Source organism: Muntiacus reevesi, chromosome 7, assembly GCF_963930625.1.
Source record: "Muntiacus reevesi chromosome 7, mMunRee1.1, whole genome shotgun sequence".
In the NCBI taxonomy this organism is placed as follows: Eukaryota; Metazoa; Chordata; class Mammalia; order Artiodactyla; family Cervidae; genus Muntiacus; species Muntiacus reevesi.
The window spans coordinates 45,517,601-45,537,724 of NC_089255.1; the positions used below are offsets into that span (position 1 = coordinate 45,517,601).

The 20,124-nt window shown below is 43.6% G+C and overlaps 1 protein-coding gene across 30 annotated transcripts in view; it reads right to left on the bottom strand.

The window, feature by feature from the left end:
- Positions 1-5,642: 5,642 nt before the first annotated feature.
- TPM1 (tropomyosin 1) overlaps positions 5,643-20,124 on the bottom strand; it is a 29,010-nt gene continuing 14,528 nt past the window's right edge. For 4 of the 30 annotated variants that reach the window (XM_065941805.1, XM_065941819.1, XM_065941803.1 and 1 more), the window contains 7 exons: positions 19,989-20,122; positions 17,635-17,752; positions 16,397-16,467; positions 15,539-15,614; positions 15,006-15,068; positions 14,661-14,730; positions 5,643-6,480 (listed from right to left, as the gene is read on the bottom strand). In XM_065941805.1, coding sequence (XP_065797877.1) covers positions 6,398-6,480; positions 14,661-14,730; positions 15,006-15,068; positions 15,539-15,614; positions 16,397-16,467; positions 17,635-17,752; positions 19,989-20,122 — 615 coding nt within the window. In that variant the 3' untranslated portion in view covers positions 5,643-6,397. Of the gene's footprint in view, positions 6,481-6,904; positions 7,742-11,413; positions 11,615-13,145; positions 13,229-14,660; positions 14,731-15,005; positions 15,069-15,538; positions 15,615-16,062; positions 16,139-16,396; positions 16,468-17,634; positions 17,753-19,988; positions 20,123-20,124 lie in introns of those variants that run through there. The other 26 variants (XM_065941809.1, XM_065941807.1, XM_065941816.1 and 23 more) reach the window with 9 other exon arrangements.

Sequence of the window (20,124 nt, forward strand, 5' to 3'; positions counted from 1 at the left end):
AAGTTTCTTTTTTATTTGGACCATTTAAAAAAAAGTTTTTAATGAATTTGTTACAACATTGCTTCTGTTTTATGTTTTGGTTTTTTGGCCATGAGGCATGTGGGATCTTGGCTCCCTGACTACGGGTCCAACCCACACACCCTGCATGGGTAGGCAAATTCGTAACCATTGGACTACCAGGAAAATCCCTACTTACAATTTTAATCTCCACATACTCTCTAGCCACTAGAAGACGACAGAGAAACCCTTTCTATGTTTGAAAGTGAGCAGAATAAGAGATTATAATGACAAACTACAGCTGAAGGGGAAAGAGAGAACATAAGCCAGAAACAGGAGAAGATCCAGATAGGAGTCTTCAAGCAGAGGATCAGGGATGGAAGAGATGTCAACAGTTCTGCCAGGATTTGAGATCAGAGACACTTCAGAGTCACATTTTCTTTATATTGATTACATCTCTATTTCTAGGACAATTACCCGCCACATTCCTTTTTAATTTCTTGGGAAGGTGCTAAGGCAGACAGTTCTGGAGTATCCTGGATAAAAAGAGTATTTGTGAGAAAAGAACAGGAAGACACATGATGGAAATGATGGTCATTAGGCTCAAGGAAGCCGCTGATGAATCACTTTCCAGCTGGGTTCTGAGACGCAGAGAAGCCAGTCATCTCCATGAAGCTAGCACTTACCTTGAGGAGGAAAATGAAAAACCCTATTGCCTGGGTGCTGGGTCACACTTCTAATATGCTGATTGCTGGACTTTCAGCAACAATGCCAATCCCTTTGGGATAGCAATGGTGCTCACTTGGGATAATGGTGTCTGTGACCACAGCATGACTCAAGGACTTACCTGTGAAACATGCTTTTCAGAGGAAATGGGCTTGGGACAGGGTGGGTGAGTGGAGGTCCTAAAGCAGGATGTGGCCAGCACATCAAAACCTGGTTCATTAGAAGGCCATTGGGTTATAGGATCCATTGCATCTACTGGGGAATTTAATTTTCCATTTATGAGTCCAAGCAACGAGTTCCACTGAACAGGCAGCATTTCAAACCCTGAGTTGACAGCAGGTCAGGACTCACTATCATCAACTGTACTCCCCTCTTACTTCCATCCCTAGGCAGCATCCATCCAGGGGAGCCCACTCCTTTGTGCCTCTGGCCCAGGCATGTCCAGTTGGCTCCTTGCGAACAGAACAGTATTCTGTGTGTTCCTGGGCCACATACAGAAGGGCTTTTCACCTTTTTCTCATCACGAGCTTTCCTCTGGAGATAGGGATCTACTGCAGTTCCTCAAGAACAAACGAGGACTGATCTGTCTTCACTTACATTTGCTGCAAGGCCAACCATCAGGATCCGATGTTCTGTTCCCTTTCACTCAGCAACACGTCCAAATGCAGTTCAAGAAATGGAGCAAAAGAAATTTTCAAGAGCCAGTATTTTGCTTAAAAATGAGATATGACTCTTGCTACTCTGAAACATTCTTCACCTTCTATGCACAGGTGATTACGCTGAAATTGTTACCTGAGCATTTGTGTCTGGGTCAATCAACAACTATATTGTGAGTGCCTTTTATGTGGGAGTACCACTGCAAAGCCATGAACAGTCTACTGGAGATTGGTGCTCAGGATTTTCATTTCAAAAGGAAAAAGTTATTTCAGTTTCCCCAAGGGCCCAATGCAAGAGGAAGAAAAGGCTTGGTGTCAAGGACCAGAACTGGAGGCAGAGGCAGGGTGGGGGTGGGGAGTCCACACACATCACCTCGTTTAGTTTTTGGCCTTGTGAGGAAGTGCACAGGCAAAGCATCTTTAAGGTTGGAGAAATTGCTGCACAAATGGTTAAGATTAACCAGGGGTTGCTCAGTAAGTGGTGGAGGACTTGAAGCAGGTCCCCCTGGTTTCCAAGCCCCACCCTCTGCTGCCTAGCCTGGAGGGGAACTGGGGTTGAACTCAAGCAATGGTGACCTTGAGCAAGCCACCGAGCTTTCCCTCCAGCCTTGAGGATGATAAGCCTCCTTCCGGCTTCACATCAGCATTTCAGTTATGGCACTAGCCTTGGCAGGCCCTGATAAGGCCTTGACTCCCCTCTTTGTTCCCCATGGCCTTGGTAACAGCCGGAAAGCAAGGACACAGGCAGCAGGAACCAGTCTTATCTTCTAGGTCGATGCCTATTCGTCAAGAAATTGGCAAAAGTTGCAATCACATTAGTAAGCCCTCAACATATCTTCATTCATCGTTTGACACAAAATTTATGACATCTGTCAGAGGAATGTAGCCCTGAAAACCCTCAATGTCAAAAAGTGTATATAATGGAAGTGTATATAATGTAAAACTTCTTGCATTGCCTGCCATTCCTAGCAATTTCTTTCCAAATCCGTCTCCAATTTTCGACATGGTGGCTCCCTGAACACCTCAGCATTTTGTTTTGACTGGAGAATTCAGAGGGCTTTTTTGGTACGTACATCTGAGGGCATTTTTTTTTTTTTTTAATCACATTTATGAATAGTGTTGAAAAGGTAAAAAAAATGGTTAACATAGATTCAAGCAGTCTTTTGAAGTGAAAAAGACTTTTCTTGGAGAAAAAAAAATCAGGCCCAAGGTTTTAAACTCTAGAGGATACATAACAGCATACACAAAAGTTAGATTTTGTTTCTGCTAATGATATCTCTAAGAGCAGTGAGTACTGTTCTCCTCAATGCCAGCCTCAAAAGTTTCAGAATGTACTCACAAAGTGCTTTTCTTTTTTCCTTAATAAGACGTCATAGAATTCCCAGCACAAAATTAAGTATCTTTGGAAGATGCTTATATGCTTACTTTGTAACCTTTCTCTGTGGGGTTTCACATTGTTTTACACTGAACAAAGTAACATCTCTGGCTGTGCATTCTGAAATCTGGGCCTGCTAAGTCTTGACAATGGAATTCAGGGTATGAACCTTGAATTCTTTGTCTGCGCTACATGGTTTTCTAAATGGTGACTGTATCAGCGTCCAGCCTTGGTATTGGCACTCTGAAGACCTGTCACTGCTCTCCCCTGACCTCACAGAACAGCACGTTCAGAGATAATCACGCTGGGTCTGACCTAAGACGTGTGCCTCGTGGGGACAGGGCGTTCTTCCTTTTCTACGTATCAGAGCCATCAGTTAATAACAATTCTATGAACTGGCATGAGGCCACAGTAATCCACTGATTTCATCTGGTCCCTGGAACCCAGGGAGGAAGTCAGGCCCTAAACCACCCACGGGGGTCAGGGCAGCTGCAGGCTGACTCAGCCTCTGGCCTCATCCTCCCACAACTGTACCTGCCTCCTCATCTGGTTCTATCCATGTCCAGGAGCTGCTTTTCTTCTGCTGCAAAACGTCTGAAACAAGCGGAAGAAGAGCCCAAACAGGGCTTTGGAGCTGCACAGGCCTGAATTTGATGTCTGACCACACTGCTTGCGAGCTCTAGACCTGAGAGCAGGTTCGCTCAGCCTCCCTGAGCCTGTTGTGTAAGTGAAATGGGGCTGAGGTGAAGCTGAAAGGACAGCTGTAAGGCGCTCACAACAGGTTGTGGCCCGAGGTATCTAAGAGTGTCCTCATAGCTACGATCGGCACGTCGGGCAGTTAGTGTCCCAGCAACTGCCAGTCCTCTGTGGTGGTCTCTGGGCACAAGGGGCAGCAGCAGGAGTGGTCATTGAGTCTGCCTGAGGTACTGTGATGCATACCCATCACCTGGTTCACACATTCCAGTCCCATGATAGTAACCTGTGCGCTAGGTACCCATTACATAGATGGAGAATCTGATTTAGGGACCTGACAGGCTAGGCAGCTAGGAAATGTGAAGTCAGATCTGGCTCCCCAGGTGAAAAGATGCTGGCATAGGAAAGCTTTTGAGTGGAGGCAGGGGTATCTGTGTCTAGCTGGGAGTGGGCAGGGGAGTGTCCAGGGCTGGTGAAGATGCGAGAAGGCTGAGACACAGAGTTCATATTTGCTTTTAGCAAGAGGACAGCTTTTTATTTAAATACCAAAAACATTTTGTATCGGGGTATAGATGATTAACAATATCGTGACAGTTTCAGGTGAACAGTGAATGGACTCAGCCATACATACACACGTATCCATCCTCCCCAAACCCCCCTCCCACCCAGGCTGGCACAGAACATTTGAGCAGAGTTCCATGTGCTATACAATAGGTTTTTGTTGGTTACCATTTTAAATATAGCAGTGTGTACATGACCTTCCCAAAGTCCTAACTATCCCTTTCCCTGGCAATCACAAGTTCAGTTTTCTAAGCCTGCGAGTCTTTGTTTTATAAGTAAGTTCATTTGCATTTCTTTTTAGATTCCACATATAAGGGACGTCATATGATATTTCTCCTTCTCTGACTTCACTCAGTATGACACTCTCTAGGTCCGTCCATGTTGCTGCAAATGGCCTTATTTCGTTCTTTTTAACGGCTGAGTAATTTTCCATTGTATATATCCACTGCATCTTTTTTATCCACTAAAAGGACAACTTTTTAGAGGTGGGAACTGTAACTCAGATGCCAGGCTTCTCTTTGGACCTCTGCAGAGAATACCTGACCAGAGTGTGGAAGAACGGCTAGAGATACTGGATCCTTTTCGATGAAAACATCTGTGCATCCAAATGAATTTGTTTTCATTTTACTGTGTTTGCTTTATATGAGAATGTCCTCTTTGTCCCCCTGTAGTACAAGTTTAGCCAATTAACAGTGTAATCTGTTTTTCTTTCTTTAATGTCTTCAAGACTGGCCAGTGATGTTTTCAGTTTCCAAGTCCAATAAAAAGAGGTACTGGAATTCAGAACTCAAACACGAGTTAGAAAGCAGAAAATCACCGAGATTTTCTGTGTAAAGTAAAATCACCTTTACTTCTACTTTAAAAAAAAAAGTTTTATTCATTTATTTGGCTGTGCCAAGTCTTCGTTATGGCATGTGAGATCTTAGTTCTCCAACCAGGGATCAAACACAGGGCCCCTGCATTGGAAGCCCAGAGTCTTAGCCGCTGAACCTCCAGGGAAGTTTTTTTAAACACCTCTACTTTTAAATACAATTACTCTGCTGGGGAACAACACATTTGACACATTAACTTGCAATTTTTTGTTGTGTATGATCGCCACTGCTAAAGACTTAGCTAAGAGTTGAGGAAAACTCCCCAACTGGTAGAACCACAGCAAAAGGCCTATATGTATGTATGTGCAGATATAACCCATAATCTGGAGAAAGGCTGGGACTTGGGAAGGGTCTTCTGTTACTTGTTTTTGCTTAGTCGTTCAGTTGTGTCTGACTCTTTGTGACCCTATGGACTGTAGCCTGCCAGGCTCCTCTGTCAGTGGAATTTCCTAGGCTGCCATTTCCTCCTCCAGGGAATCTTTCTGACCTCGGGATCAAAACCATGCCTCTTGCATTGGCAGGTGGATTCTTTACTACTGAGCTACTGTGGAAGCCCCTTTGCTGCTTGCTGTAACTTTAACAGACAAAAGGGATCCTGCTTTGAGTGCTTCTGGGAAGATGACACAAGAAACCCACTCCCTCCCAGACACTGGGGTATTAATAAGCTTTAAGGAACATGCGTGAGGGAAGGTAGGTCAATTATGTGATCTGAAGTTCACAAAGTAAAAACATACAAACGACAGGACCACCCTGTTTAGAAAATGTCCTACAATGTGCATTTATTCCATATCATTGTACAAGGTTTCCATACAGTTGTAACTCCTAAGACAATGTGTTTTCTTCACCACTGTATGTGGTGCCCACATATTTCACTTGAACATGCTGGAAATCCACATCACATGCTATCCCACAAGTTGTAACGAACTGCAAATGTGCCAATTTAGAAGAGCACGGTGGCTTACAAAGCTTCGGCTTTAGTGATTTCTGGCAGACAGGATCCACAGTGTCACCTCATTGTAAAACTCACGACAAAATAAATTAGTGTTGGACAGACTTCTAAATCATACAATATTTAAGGAGAGACCACAGTGGGACCTTTTGTTTAAAGTAGCACCAATCCATACCCGATCGTGTCTCCAACCTGGTCCCTCCCTTCCCCAGGTTACCCTTCCTGGTCATGCATCATTGGCACTTTGAGTGGAAATCTTTCTGCTTCCTCAAGGATTCCTGGACTGATTAAGCATACTGTGTCACTAAACTCTCTACGGCGTGGCAATGTCAACTTGGGAAATGGCACATTTAAATCATTGTCACCTTGAACACGGGCTTGCCTGTGTGTATGTGTGTGTGTCTTCCCCACTCCCAATCTAGCTGGTATCTTGTGGATGTTTCTGTGACAGTGGTCAAAGTAAATAAAAAATGCATAGGGGTTTCATGGTAAGCATGGTGTTTAAAAACAAAACGAAACAAAAAAACAAAAACAACATGAAAGAATGTGGTCGCAGCTAAGGAGGTTTTCACATGTTGTTTAACTCCAGTAAAGTCTGATCCAGCATCTGGTGCATACTAAGGTTTTCTTCTTTGGCATGAGCCACTTTCTCTGTGGTGGGATTAGAAAATTAAGTCATGAATAGCTGAGCTTTGGACACAGCAGTGGTTTGTACACTTAGGCAGGCAAACATCAATCACAAACACAGGATGAGATGATTAGGACCAGGCATGCTCGTAAGACATGACTCATTTCCAGACAGGGACCTACAAAGGGGAAGCTGTCTTGGACCTGAAGAAATTACAGGCACTGCAGGCTCTCACAGAGCAGCCGGGTGAATCTCCACCAGTAAACCACAGGGAACAAAATACAGGTGGGGCTGGTGGATGTTCACTGGTCATGCGCTGTGGGAACTGGGAGAGGTGCTTGCAGCACTCAAGTTGTAACAGCAGCAGACATTTCTGAGTTACAGGCAGTTAAGGTCTGAGAGTTGCATTGTAACACAATCTCAGAGAAAACACAGATGACATTACTAGGCCTTCTGACAATGTTTCAAGGATTTATTTCTGTTGCTCGTTAAAAAAAAAAATAACCAACATGTTTCATGCACACTCCAGTAGGACATTCTCTTATTATTCTCACAGTGTTCTATTTATTATTAGCATGACATTCTCACCAGATTCCAACAACACTGTTAAGACTAAATAAAAGCATACCTTTCAGACAATCGGGGACTTCTGACATGAACTCCTGTTTTCAAAAGCTATTTTGCCCAAGCATAGGTACATTTAATCATATTTCAAACACTATACCAGATACTTAGAAGTTAGAAATATGAATATGTAATAGGAATATATATTATATATATCACATCCTATATATAATATATATATATATATGCTGATACACACCCCTCTGCTTTGACTTTCTAATTTTAAGCAAGACTCAGTTCTCTGTAAGAAATAGAAAACATTTTTTTTGTTCTCATTATGCATCAGTCCAAATAAGAGGACCTGCTATTGCAAAGATGAGTGCTGAACTGATTATAAACATTGACCCATACACACAGATGTAATTTTACCATAAAAGCAGTTTGGGGATTAAAGAGAACTTAATTATTCCAGATATAAGAGGAAAATGCAGGCAAGCCCAACCTTTCAACTGATTCATGTTGAATTCTGCAGAATTCTGCAGAAAGCAATCATTTTCAATCCTACTATCTGAAGGTATGGCAGTCTTATACTTCCTGACACGGGCTGCATTCCTAGAATTCAGCCCAGGTTCTTCCCCACTTAAGTTTAATCCTCATTCAGGGCCAGCTTTAGTTGGTTAGTTAGGCGGCGGTTTTGCTCAAGTTGCTGGTAGAGTTGATCTGTACAGGTCAGCAAGCAGGTTAGCAGAAGAGAAGAGGCAGAAGGAAGAGAGGTTAGCTGGAGTTGGTGAGAGGGAGTAAACAGAACACAGAGATACCTCAGGTGCTGGTCACTTGCTGAGCAGGTTCCCCTCACCCCATGAGAAGCTGTCCTGTGCCCAGGGAAGGCCTGGCTGACCAAGGAAGAGCCAGGACTCCGCTATTGGCAGGAGGAAAGGGAAACAAGAGGAGGAAAGGGATCCTCCTCCTCGGCAGGATCTGAGGAGGAGAGAGGGGGCATGTTCCTTATGCATCTCACTAAAACCACCATGTGAACTGGGCCCAATGAAGCTTCTGGCAACAGCCTCAGGAACTGGGGCAGGGCTGGAGGTGAGCCTAGTACGCCATCCACTCCTTGTAGGGCTCAGTGACTGAGAGCTTCTTGCAAAAGCTTAACCTACCGTTTCTGCTCATCCCTTCCTGGAACCCTTTCATCTCCACTCCTAGGGCTGGCTTTCCTCTCAGGCGGCCCCTAGAGGGGCCACTGTATTAACAGTTTTGGAAATGCAGAACTAAGCCCCATGTCTCTACCATAGTCACTGTGTTACACAGTGTAAACTCTCATCCAGCTTAGAGATAGGGTGTGTTACTCTACACAAACAGCAAAAGAATAAGCACTTACTCCGCTCAAAACTGATTTAACTGCTGACTTTCTAAAAAGGATGGCATTCTCTGGTGCTAAACGGACATGTATAAAATCCCAAACGTTCACATGGAGACTGGAGTGAAGTACATTTTGCACAAGGGCATGTAATCTTCTCACTTGGCAAAGAAGGCAGCTACTAGTCAGCTTTTATCTGATGGGGATACCAGGGGATGCCCAAACAAGGATAAGAAACTGGCCCTTATCACGGAAAGCTGGAGGTTACAGAACTGTCTTGCATGCCAGAGACAACCTAAACCCACAATCTCTAACTTAATGATCCTGAAGAGCTGACAATCCTACACCTGGGGAGAATAAAAATGTTCAGTTTCTAGTTCCCAGGTCTGTTGGGAAATCAATTAATTCTCATTTTAATATTCTCTCATGTATAAAGAATCTGCCTACAATGCAGAACTGGGTTTGATCCCTGGGTAAGGAAGATCCCCTGGAGTAGGAAATGGCAACCCACTCCAGTGTTCTTGCCTGGAGAATTCCATGGGCAGGGGAGCTGGAAAGGCTACAGTCCGTGGTCACAAAGAGTCGGACATGACTAGACGGCTAACACTTTCACTTTCACATATGGTAGGAGATGAGGAATACCTTATATTCATTGTGTTTTTTTAGCTTGGAATATCTCCACCTTGTCTTCTTTGCTGATCCAAATGTTCTGAATATGTAAAACCCCAGTCAAATGTCATCTTCTCCAGGTAGCTCCCAGTCAGAATTACTGTCTCTATTCCTCATGGACTCTAAATGTACACCATCTGCTTCACAGGTCAGACCTGCTTCACTCATCTATCTTCCCACAAGATGGCCAGCTCACTGAGAACAAAGAACATTTCCAGTTCATCTCCTGACCACATCCTCCCTGCCTTTCACGATGTCCTGCATGCTTGGGGGTTGCAAAATTTAACCCCACTAGCAGCACATTCACACTCTCACGTGCGAGACATCACCATGGGCATGTAGATGTCTTAGCTTCCTGAACCAATGTATAGTCAAGCTGGGATGAAAGAACTCTGCAGAAACCCCAGAGAGTCGATGTGAATACAGTTTAAATGAAAGTATCCTTACAACGTCCTCGTTTGGACGTGCTCTACTTTGGCTGCCACAGAACTGGTATGCCTGGGGGACCTGGGAGTATTATATGTTTGAAAATATTTTTCCCTCCTGTTCTACCTCCCCAGTATCTGAGGCGTCAACTGCCAAGCAATGTTTTTGGGGTTTGGTCCAACCAAGGTTATTGCAGCCGCTGCCTCTATGATGGCATGATCTGCTGAGCTAGAAGCCTGGGCCCCAACAATTTTTTGATAAAATCAACTAGCTATTTATCCTCTTGTGTGCCCATACCTTCTTGGGCTGTTTCAGATTTTTTTTTTTTTAATTTGACTAAACCCTGTGGCATGTGTGATATTAGTTTCCCGACTAGGGACTGAACCTGGGCTCCCTGCACCGGAAGACAGAGTCTTAATCACTGGGCTGCCAGGGAAGTCCTTGGGCTATTCCAGATTTGCCTTTGCAGTCCATCAACTTCCCATTTCTCCCTATAGAATATACCTAGAGAAAGTGTGAGAGTCTCTGGAATGGTTCCCCCAAAACTGGTGTGCCTCCATAATTAACTAAACATCTGCTCCGCACAACTTTCAGACCTGTCATTTCTTTCTATGGCAGGAAGCAGGGTTACTCAGAGAAGGGCCCACTTTTATTACTCTGAATTTTAAAAGAACAAAGTAGGAATCATAGTCAAAAGCAGGCCCAAGGAGCCTTAGGAAAAGAAAAGTAAGAAATTACAGGGAGAGAGACTGTCTAGATTATAAATTTTAAAAAGTCTATTATACCACTACTAAATTCACAGCCCTCTTAAAAGGAGTACTTTTACTCTGTTCTGAAGTCTTTGTAGAGTGACTGACATTTTCAGTTTGCTCAAATTTATTAGAATATAGGGATATATAAGTACTTAGGTTCAGAAAAACTATACATAGATAACAATCACTCACATTTAAAACACAGGAGAAATATAGCCATATTGTTGAGGATGAGAAGTGTTGGGCATTGAGAGAGAAAACTCCACATCATTTTAAAGTTCTAATTTTGTGATGTGTTTTTAAAAAAATCACTTACATGTTATTCTTTAATTTACAAATATAACCAATAAGATAAACTATAACTGAACAATTTCTATTATTTTTAGGGGGTAAAAAAAAGAACCAACTTTAATAGCTATGCTTTAAAAATATTCACAAATAAAAAAAAGTTATCACAAAGATTATGTAAGTATAATCCCTCCTAAGAATACATGATGTGCTTAAGAGCAAAAAAATAAATCTTGACTTGAACATACTCATATGTTCGTAAAACCTAAGAATGTCATTTCATGATCAAAACGAAAGTGGCTGAGGAATGAATATACTTTTCTTTGTGCTGTAAAAGGATGATCAATAATGATCTCAATTTACATTGTTTTTGTATCCACATCCTGTTCATCTTTTCGGATATTCTAGCAGTGTGGGCTGGCAGCCTTTCCTTAGTTAGCTCCCCACTCTCAAGCAGGAGAGTGCTTTTACATTTAGATGTAAATACCAACACAGCAGGCTCACCACATCCCAAACTCAACATCTGCACATGAAGGCCCTGCTCAAGGCAGACCTTCTGGCTTCAACAAGCAAAATCCCCTGTGTGGAGGTTCTCAACCCATTTCACACACCAGTACCAACCCAATCCCTAAAAAGCACAGCTGCCTGGACCTAACTCTAACCTTTGCAAACCAAAACCCAGAGAATGACCCAGGCATGTGTATTTTGAAAAAGTTCCACAAGAAACTACCACTTTAGAGACTGCCGATACTAAAGAATGATGTTTAGGGGAAAAAAAAAAAAAAGCAAAGCAGCAGCCAAAAATTAACCCTCCTGTGTGTGAAGCAGATTTGTGGTTTTATTCAGCATTGAAACTAAAATATCAATAAATAAGAAGTAAAAAGAATAGCAAACAGAAACAGCTTACATAGTGTTTATTTTACACTGAAACGAGGAGCTTCTGTACAAGAGGAAGCACAGTGTGTACCTGGCCCTAAGGCAGGATGTGAAAAGAAAGAATCAGGGTCAGCTGGAGAACAGACAAACTGCAGAGCTCAGAGAGGTGGGACATCCAGCTCGATGAAGGGGTCTTGGGAGAAGTGAAGCAAAGATACTTATCTGCATGAAGAGAAAAGGTGGGAGAAACAGAAAAAAAAAAAAAGTGGCACAATGGAAAACGGAAGCCAAAGGAACAGATGAGAGCAGCTCTCAAAACAAAGGTGAGAAGCAGACATGCAAAACCTGCGGGAGGATGTAAATCCTTGCCCACCAGGGTCTGGGCCGCAGGCCAGCACCAGCCTCTTCTGCGGGAGGGATCATGGTAAGACGACCCATGAGCAGAACTCAGAACCAGATTTTAAGCTAAGCCCACCTTTCAGAGTACATAACCAAACGTGATGCTGCAAGTTTTCCTCATAGAATCACCACATTTTAGCAATCAGAGACAGATGATCTGATCTACCCCCTCATTTATAAATGAGCGGAGAGAGGACGGAATTTTCTCCAGTTTCCATGGTAACAGTCACGTCTCCAGGGGTAGCATGATGATTCTATAAAGTGTAAGGCAGCAGACACATGCCAACACTCTTAAGGCTACCATTTTTCTGCATGGGTAAACGAATGACAGGTGGGCCTGGAAAGCGAAATTCCCAGCTTATGTGGAATTCAGTGCCATCTTATGAGATTAAAAGGCAGCCTCTGTGAAACACTCCAAGTTAGAATTTAGTGGGGCAGAACCGGTTCAGTGTTCAGGCTTGGTTAGTAATATGAAAGTTAGTTGTGTATGCTCCAGGTTCTCGTGCGATTAAGACTATCTACTCCACCCTTACTGCCCAGCAGTAGTAAAAGTCGGGCCATTAACCCTCAAACCCATATCACACAATCTGTGCTTTATGTCCATTTCTTTGACACAGGTTGTGGTGTTTGTATATTACTTTTTATATAAACAGAAAATTAAGCCCCTCCTAAAGAATACATGATGTGCTTAAGAGCACACAACCTATGCTTTATGTCCCATTTCTTTGACATAGGTTGTGGTGTTTGTATGTTAATTTTTTATATAAACAGAAAATTAAAGGCTTGGATACTCAGCAAAAGGTTCATTTTTGTCTAAAATTCTTAAAAGAAAGGTGATGTTTTACAGCAACATCCTTTATGCTGTTCTGGATCAATTTCCCTTCTCTCAGAGCCTCAGTCATCTGAGGGTGAAGGGGTCCTTAAATTTGTAATTTTTTTTATAAAAAAAATGTTCACGTTATATTTAATTGAATCACAGGAAACTGACTTTTGCTATTTCTTGGGCAATTCTTGCACAACTGCATGGCTTACTGATTTTACTTGAGCCTAGTTTACGTTCCTAAAAGTATAGTGCCCGAGTCACTTCTATGCGAGCTCACTGCATGGTGGGAACGATCTAGCTCAGGCACTGTGAAATGAATGGATTCTGAGAGGAAGACGGTTTGTATAGACAATCTACTTGGCCTGTATACTAGTAGAATGTGAAGAAAAAACAATGACTATCCTAGATTGTGCAAAGAGAGTGAGTAGAAACGTGTAAAGGCGGAGATTCTGGAGATACAAGAGGGAGTGGTGGCGAATTGCTCATACTAGCATGTGGGCACGGATGTGAGCAGGCAGGGTGGATGAACATTTACATGGAAGTCATGTCGTTGAGAGCGTGGTCCAGCTCCTCGCTGATGGCTTTGTACTTCAGTTTCTGAGCGTACAGCTCGTCTATGACCAGGAAGTGGAAGGCAGAGGTGCAAGGACATGGAGAGTGATCAAGAGATGGAAGGTGAATGAGGGTGGCAGGGACACCATCCCAACACAGCAGCAAGAAAAGGGCAATGCATGAAGGAAGTGATGCCGCAGCAGGTGGCCAATGCAGGAGACGTGCGTTTTGTTTTGTTTTGTTTTTTTAATAAAATTGAAACAAAAACAGAAAGAACAAAACCCATTAGAAAATAAAAATAAGAAACTCAATATGAAAATTGTAACAAATATGGTAGTAAACCATGTTAAAGCCCTAAACAAAACCACAGAAGGCTGTCTCCCGGTTGGGGGAGGAGCAACAGGACAGCTTTTCTTTTATAGAGCTATAATTTAACTACACTGGAGTAGTCAGCCACCTGCAACTATAAACAGTGGAAAAAACAGCCACGGGCATTGTTTTGGAGGAACAATTTGTGACTACAGTCTGTAATCCTTATCTGGCTCCACCTTCAAACCACTGACTTCCTGACCAAGTTAGACCACTGGGAAATGGATTTCTTGGTGCTATCCAGACTCTTCCTTGCGGCCTTCGCACTCAAGCTTCCTTCACTGGTCCAGGAGGCTTGAAAAATGAGGAGAGCCATGCTCCTCACAGTGTCACTGTGTCAAGTTTGTACTTCGGTTTTTCTAAAGATGGTGTCATACCTTGCTGCACTTTGGAGCCTGTTTTGCCCCCACGTGTCATTTTCTCTTTTCCACCAGCGTGGTTATCATCTGAACCAACACCCAATCCCTTCTCTAGCACCCCCCTTCACCTTTGATGTATATATTTCACATATTTTTTTCTTTCTTTTTTCACAGCCTTGGAGCTCAACATTTGGAATTTCTGAGAGACAGAGAGGGTGTTACCAAAATAAAACCTAAATATCAGCGAAGAAATGTTTACGTATAATGTCCAAGTGCAATAAGGCCCTGTTACCCTCCACCCCCCCATTTCAGGGCACAGAGCATATGCCAAGATGATTAGTAACTTAGAAAAATAAATTCAAACCCTTACATTGAATTCACACTTGGGGAAAGATTAAGTTGTGCCTAAAAACCAAATCCTTACCATTCTGACAATAAGAAGGTATCACTGAAGACAGAAAACACACCAGTCATTCTCACCTACAACCGCCTCACTCACAGTGAAAGATAAACCAGCCACACTTCTAGGAGTGTGCCTTGGAGCCACTTGGCATCTGCTGTTACAAAAAGAAGACGGGCCCCGTCTGGTGGCTAGCGGTCATCTGGTGAGCAGAGAGCTTAAGAGCCCAGAACTCCAAAGGGCAGACCAGAAAAATGTGCAAGCGCAAAGGAGTGTGTCAAGGAGGATGCCATGATTGGAAAGTCACTTTGCCACGTCAGTATTCAGCCATAAGGGCTAAGTTAGAAACAAGACTTCAGATCTTACCTTCCAAGTCATCAATGCTTTTCTCCAATTTAGTTACTGACCTCTCCGCAAACTCAGCCCGAGTCTCAGCCTGCAACAATTCAATTTATTTCAATCAAAATTGGGAAGTTTTAGGTGGCCAGTAGCTACAAAGATAGGGAAACTGAAAGTCAAGCCTGGCACCCACAAAGTGGTCTGAAACCACCCACCAGTGAATCACCACAGTGAGAGGGTGGCTGGCTACCACTGCTGGCTCTCCAAGCCCACCCGGAATACCTCTGGATCATTGTAATATTAAAATGAAAAACGGCTCCACAGAGACAAACTCAATCCAGTTGCCTTTGTTTAAAACACCCCTAATATTACCTCCTTCAGCTTGTCAGAAAGGACCTTGATCTCTTCCTCGTATTTGTCTTCCTTCTGCGAGTACTGTAATCAGAAAGAATGTTCCAGATGTCAAGCCACAGCTCACCCTATACTTGTGTCTTCTAATACAAAGAAAGTGCCAGCCCAGCCAACAGATGTTGAGCATCTCTCGGGAGGTAATGGAGCCTCTGGGATCAAATGGCACACCACAAAGCGGTCTCTGCTTTCCTGCCTATTGTTTTACATGGGATAAGAACAAGATCACTTATCCACTTGGCACTTGGTTTAAATTAAATTGTTATGGATGACTCACATACTCAACACAAAATGGATTTTCCATTGAATAAAAAAAAAAAAAAAAAAACGAATCTGGTATCAATAACCATCAGGAAATCGCCTCAAAATGAGGCCTCTGGCTAAAGTGTCTAATGGACTATCCCTCTGACTGGCAGGGCCTCAGAAGGGAAAAAGGGGGTGTCTCTTGAGTAGCTCTTAAAACGATGCCTCTCCCCCACATGGTGCTCCTGGCCTACCTTCTCAGCCTGAGCCTCCAGTGATTTCAAGTTGTTCGTCACAGTTTTCAACTCTTCTTCAAGCTCGGCACATTTGCTAATGTTTTCGATCAGAGGTAGAAAGGGTGGGAGACAGGCCAGAGGAAGGAGGAGAGAAAAAGGAGAGGGATGGGAAAAAAATGAAAACCAAGTCCTAGAGAACAAAGGGCTGCCTTAAAGAAGCCAAACCATCAGGGGCTGAGATGTCCAATTTCACCATGGACACTGCCCCGGACCTTCCTTCCAACAGCAGAGAGGTGGAGAGACAAAATTCAACAGCTTCAAAGTGTGATGATTTGGCTTCTTTTTTGGCTGCACCAAAGAGCATTTATGAAGGAAAAACAAAAGAGTATAAAGGACCCAAAGAAAGCACTTAAAGCAAGATATAAGATAGCAGAGGGTGTAGTGAAGGTGCAGTCGTTATAAAAACGGACCAGTAGGCATTGGAAGCTGAAAGATGCCTGGGTTGCAGTTAAACCTAAAACCCATACGTGAGCCATCAGTACCTTATCCTCTGCAGCCATTAATGCTTTCAAGGTCTGATCCATTATTCTTAATTGTTCTTCCAGCTGTCGAACTTGGCTGTTAGTGGACACAGGAAATGCACAAGGCCATTCTCAAAATCAGTGTGCAGGTAAGGCATGCAGTGATACACGCATTCATACACAGACACCCCACACAAGTCCTCCATGTTCCAAACTCGTGGCTCATCCACGTCGAATGAGCACATGAGGAGCCCGGAGCTGAAACAGGTAAATGTGCAGCTGCCAGAAGGTCATGCTGTTTAGTCACTGCTCCGCAGCACCCCACACAGGGCCTCCTGGCGCCGGGCCCGCTTACCCTTCTGAGAGCTCAGCCCGCTCCTCTGCACGCTCCAGGTCACTCTCAATGATGACCAGCTTACGGGCCACCTGCATCAGGACAAACACAAAACACATACACCATGGGGCTTCCAAGCTCTGAGTATGGTGTGTGTGGGGGGTGGGGGGGAAGGCAGGGGCTAAACTCAGGCCCTGGGAGTTCTTGCCTACAAATAAGATGATCCTCTCTCCCGTGGACTGGAGGGGAAGCAACTCTCCACCAGGAATGCCCATGGAGAGGAGACCATCTGCTCACAAAGATCCAGAGTGGTCAGTTATGAGTAGGCAGGCACATCTGAAGTCTGACCCAAGTAAAGCCTGTATAATTACACAGCAGCCAGACCAACTGTGGAAAGAGGGGGAGAGATGAAATTCACCATCTCTGAAATAGCAGGATGATGAGACACGATGCCTTTTATGCTGAAAAGGTGGGAGCTGCAAGGCAAGACTGAAAATAACCCTAAAAGAACTTCATCAATTTAGAGCTCTGTACCTCCACTTCCTTTTGGTGGAGGAGGTTAAAAATGCCAACAGAAATAGCAAGAAATGCTAACATGAGAAGTTGGTAAGATGACTAATGAGGTCGAAGGAAGAAAGCACCAGGAAGAAGGGATCCTATGAAGCATTTCAAAATTAGTGAGCATAGCGTAACCTGGAGAGGATGATGATGATGAAGAGTCAGTGGTGTTTCAGGAGAGCTAAAGGGAAAAACTAAAACCTTAAAGAGTCATGTGGGCTCTTAACACAGGAGGGTGCTTTCATGGGGACATGACCAGGAGGTGATTCACCTGTGAGTTGTGAGGAGAGAGGACAGACTGAGAGGTGCCTCCATGAATCCAGAGAGCAAATGTGTGGTCTGTGTCTCTACACCGCCTAAACTGGGTTGCACCAGGCGGATCTCACGAGGGGTAACTGCCTGCGTGGTGAGAGCATGAGAGGCTCCTTTCACAAAAAACAAGCGACCCAACCTTCCCTGCTGTCTGGCCAAAGACCTGTCCTAGTCTTTGAGGGCGGGGGACAACAAAAGCCCTGGTCTTTCCCAGTGCGAATGACTCCCTAGTAGGATCAAAACTAAGAACCATCTTCTGGGGACAAAGGAACTCTCCTTCTCAAACACACCCATTTTTGCTAAGGAAACAGATGGTTTCATTGCTCCCCCAGTCCCCGCTTCTGGGCCGTGGCTGGGGATCCATGAGGCCTTAAGCTCCAGGATCTGACCTCTTCATACTTGCGGTCGGCATCCTCAGCAATGTGCTTGGCCTCTTTCAGCTGGATCTCCTGAATCTCCATCTTCTCCTCATCCTTTTGGGCTCGGCTCTCAATGACTTTCATGCCTCTGAAAAGGAAGATTGGCAGGAAAAGCCATGATTTAGAGGTGCCTTCCATGAACTCCCATTGCACAGCCATGGTTTGTGAGGTTCAGTGTGACTGACAGACTGAAACATAGCTGCTTTCATCTTCCAAGCCATGAAGTGAGACTTTCCAGAACTGAAAGCAGGAAAAGACATCCATTTCCCTCTCCCTGTTTGTTGTGAAGGAAAGCTTACACTCTTGGTACTGCTGACACTGTCCAGGCAGCTCATGTTAAATGAAAGGCACCAGGACATGGTCTTTTTTTTTGAATCTGGAAGAGGTGGAATCAGAAAAGCCAACATGCTTTACTTGCTGTATAAATAATGGGATTTCTTCCTTTTTCCAGTGTGAAGCCTCAGCCTGAAAATGGACCAAGGTTAGAACAAAAACAAATTTACCTTTGTGTACTTTCTTTCCACAAAGAAAGTAACTGTTCTTACCCCTTTAGCCACAAATGTAACTATTAGAGTGAACCAAATGAAACTGCTGATATTTGACCATATCCGACCTGTAAAAATGGCAATTTCATGTGGACAACTTTGGAGAAGAAACTGAGTTTTGCCTATAATGACGCTTTTATATTAGAGGGGTTGAGAGCCAAGACCAACACCATCTTCTGTGTTGATATGTATGTGTGGATCCTTCAGCGTGGCGTAAGCTATGGAAACTGTTAACTGACCTATGATATACTGCAGATTTATGCAATAAAGTTACATTAAAATGAGATTCATTTATCAAAATCTAAGTAAGATAAATCAATTAAAAAAATAAAGACTACAATGCCATTGCAACACAGAATGCTCAGAGAACCTGAATTTTTCAACTCTGAAGGTCTGAACTTTGCTGCTGGCCACTGCTGGGTTAGTCTGGTATTTCAAAGGGATATTGGGTGCTGCAAATAGGAACTGAAGGGGTAAACTTATTAAACCCATTAAATCTATTAAAAAAAAAAGTAAAGACCACAATATATCTTAGGAGACTGGAATCCTGCCTCGGCCATATATTCGGTTCAGGCAGGCCACACCTGTCTCTGAACCCTAGTTTTCTCATTGGTAAAATCAGAGGACTGGAGTAAGTGACTTCTAAAATACTTTTTTTACTATAAAGTTTAACGCTGCCAGATTGCCTTTCAGGTTCACTAACAAGTGTATTTCAGGAAGAAACCAGCCACAAAACCACTAGTTATGTGTATATCATAAGAGATGGTAAGTCATCTTTAAAAATTCCCAAACTCTTAGTTAGAAAAGAGACAAGATGCAATAGTGAATAAAAAGCTGAAAAACTTCAGCTAATAAGCCTTTTTAATCCGAAAATCTGAAATCACTTTTCCCATGGTGGCAGGGAGCAGAAATGCACCTCAAAAACGGAGAAAGGGACAAAATCAGTGACTGCATGTATCTGCCAGGTCACAGCACAGATACGCACTGCCAGTGTCTGAGACACTATACTGCTTCCTCATCTCTCTAAGGACACAACTCTCTCCAGTCTTAAGGAGTCTTTCTTGGAGTGCTTCCAAGCAACAGGAGTATATTAACTTGAGCAGCTGAGCATGAGAGAAAATGCCTGCTGGAATAACATGATGGCTGATATGGCCCTGGTCTTCCTTTACTACCACAAGGCTGGATCTTGCAGTCATTAAGTCAGGGAGAGCCAGGTCACGGGGTGAGTGGGCTCAGAGGACATGCAGATCTGACTGTATTTACTTGTGCACGCATGTCTTACCGGCTTTACTAAGTCCAACACAACTTACTTTTGTGGATTATATTTCTGTTTTATCTCTGCTTTCTCTTTCACTCATTTGTTGGGCTATTTGACAACTGACAGCCCATACTTTATTTACCTCGGCCTAAGCCTTTTGGGTGTATTTTAACATAAAGTTATCTTTTAAACAAAATGCAGAATTGCTCCATGGTCAGCAGGAATGAAAGAACCAAATTACATCCCTAGAACCGCCCGTTTAAACATCCATCTCCCTCGCTGGGTGGTGAGCTCTAGGAGGGCAGGAACAGAGTCTTTTTTTTCTTTGCAACCTTGAGATTTAAAACAAAAGTGTTTCACTAGTGTTAAACAAATAAAACCAGTAGTTACACCTGGATCAAGTGAGGAAATGATGGCACCAAGGTACTGTGAAATCCTCAGACGCCCAAGATCAGAGAGCCCTTTGGTTCCATCAGGAGGAAAGGTTGTGCTAACAGGTGGGCTGGACGATGGGGCCTCACCTCTCACTCTCATCTGCTGCCTTCTCGGCCTCCTCTAGCTTCTGTAGAGCTGTTGCCAGACGCTCCTGGGCACGATCCAACTCTTCCTCAACCAGCTGGATGCGTCTGTTCAGAGAAGCTACGTCGGCTTCAGCCT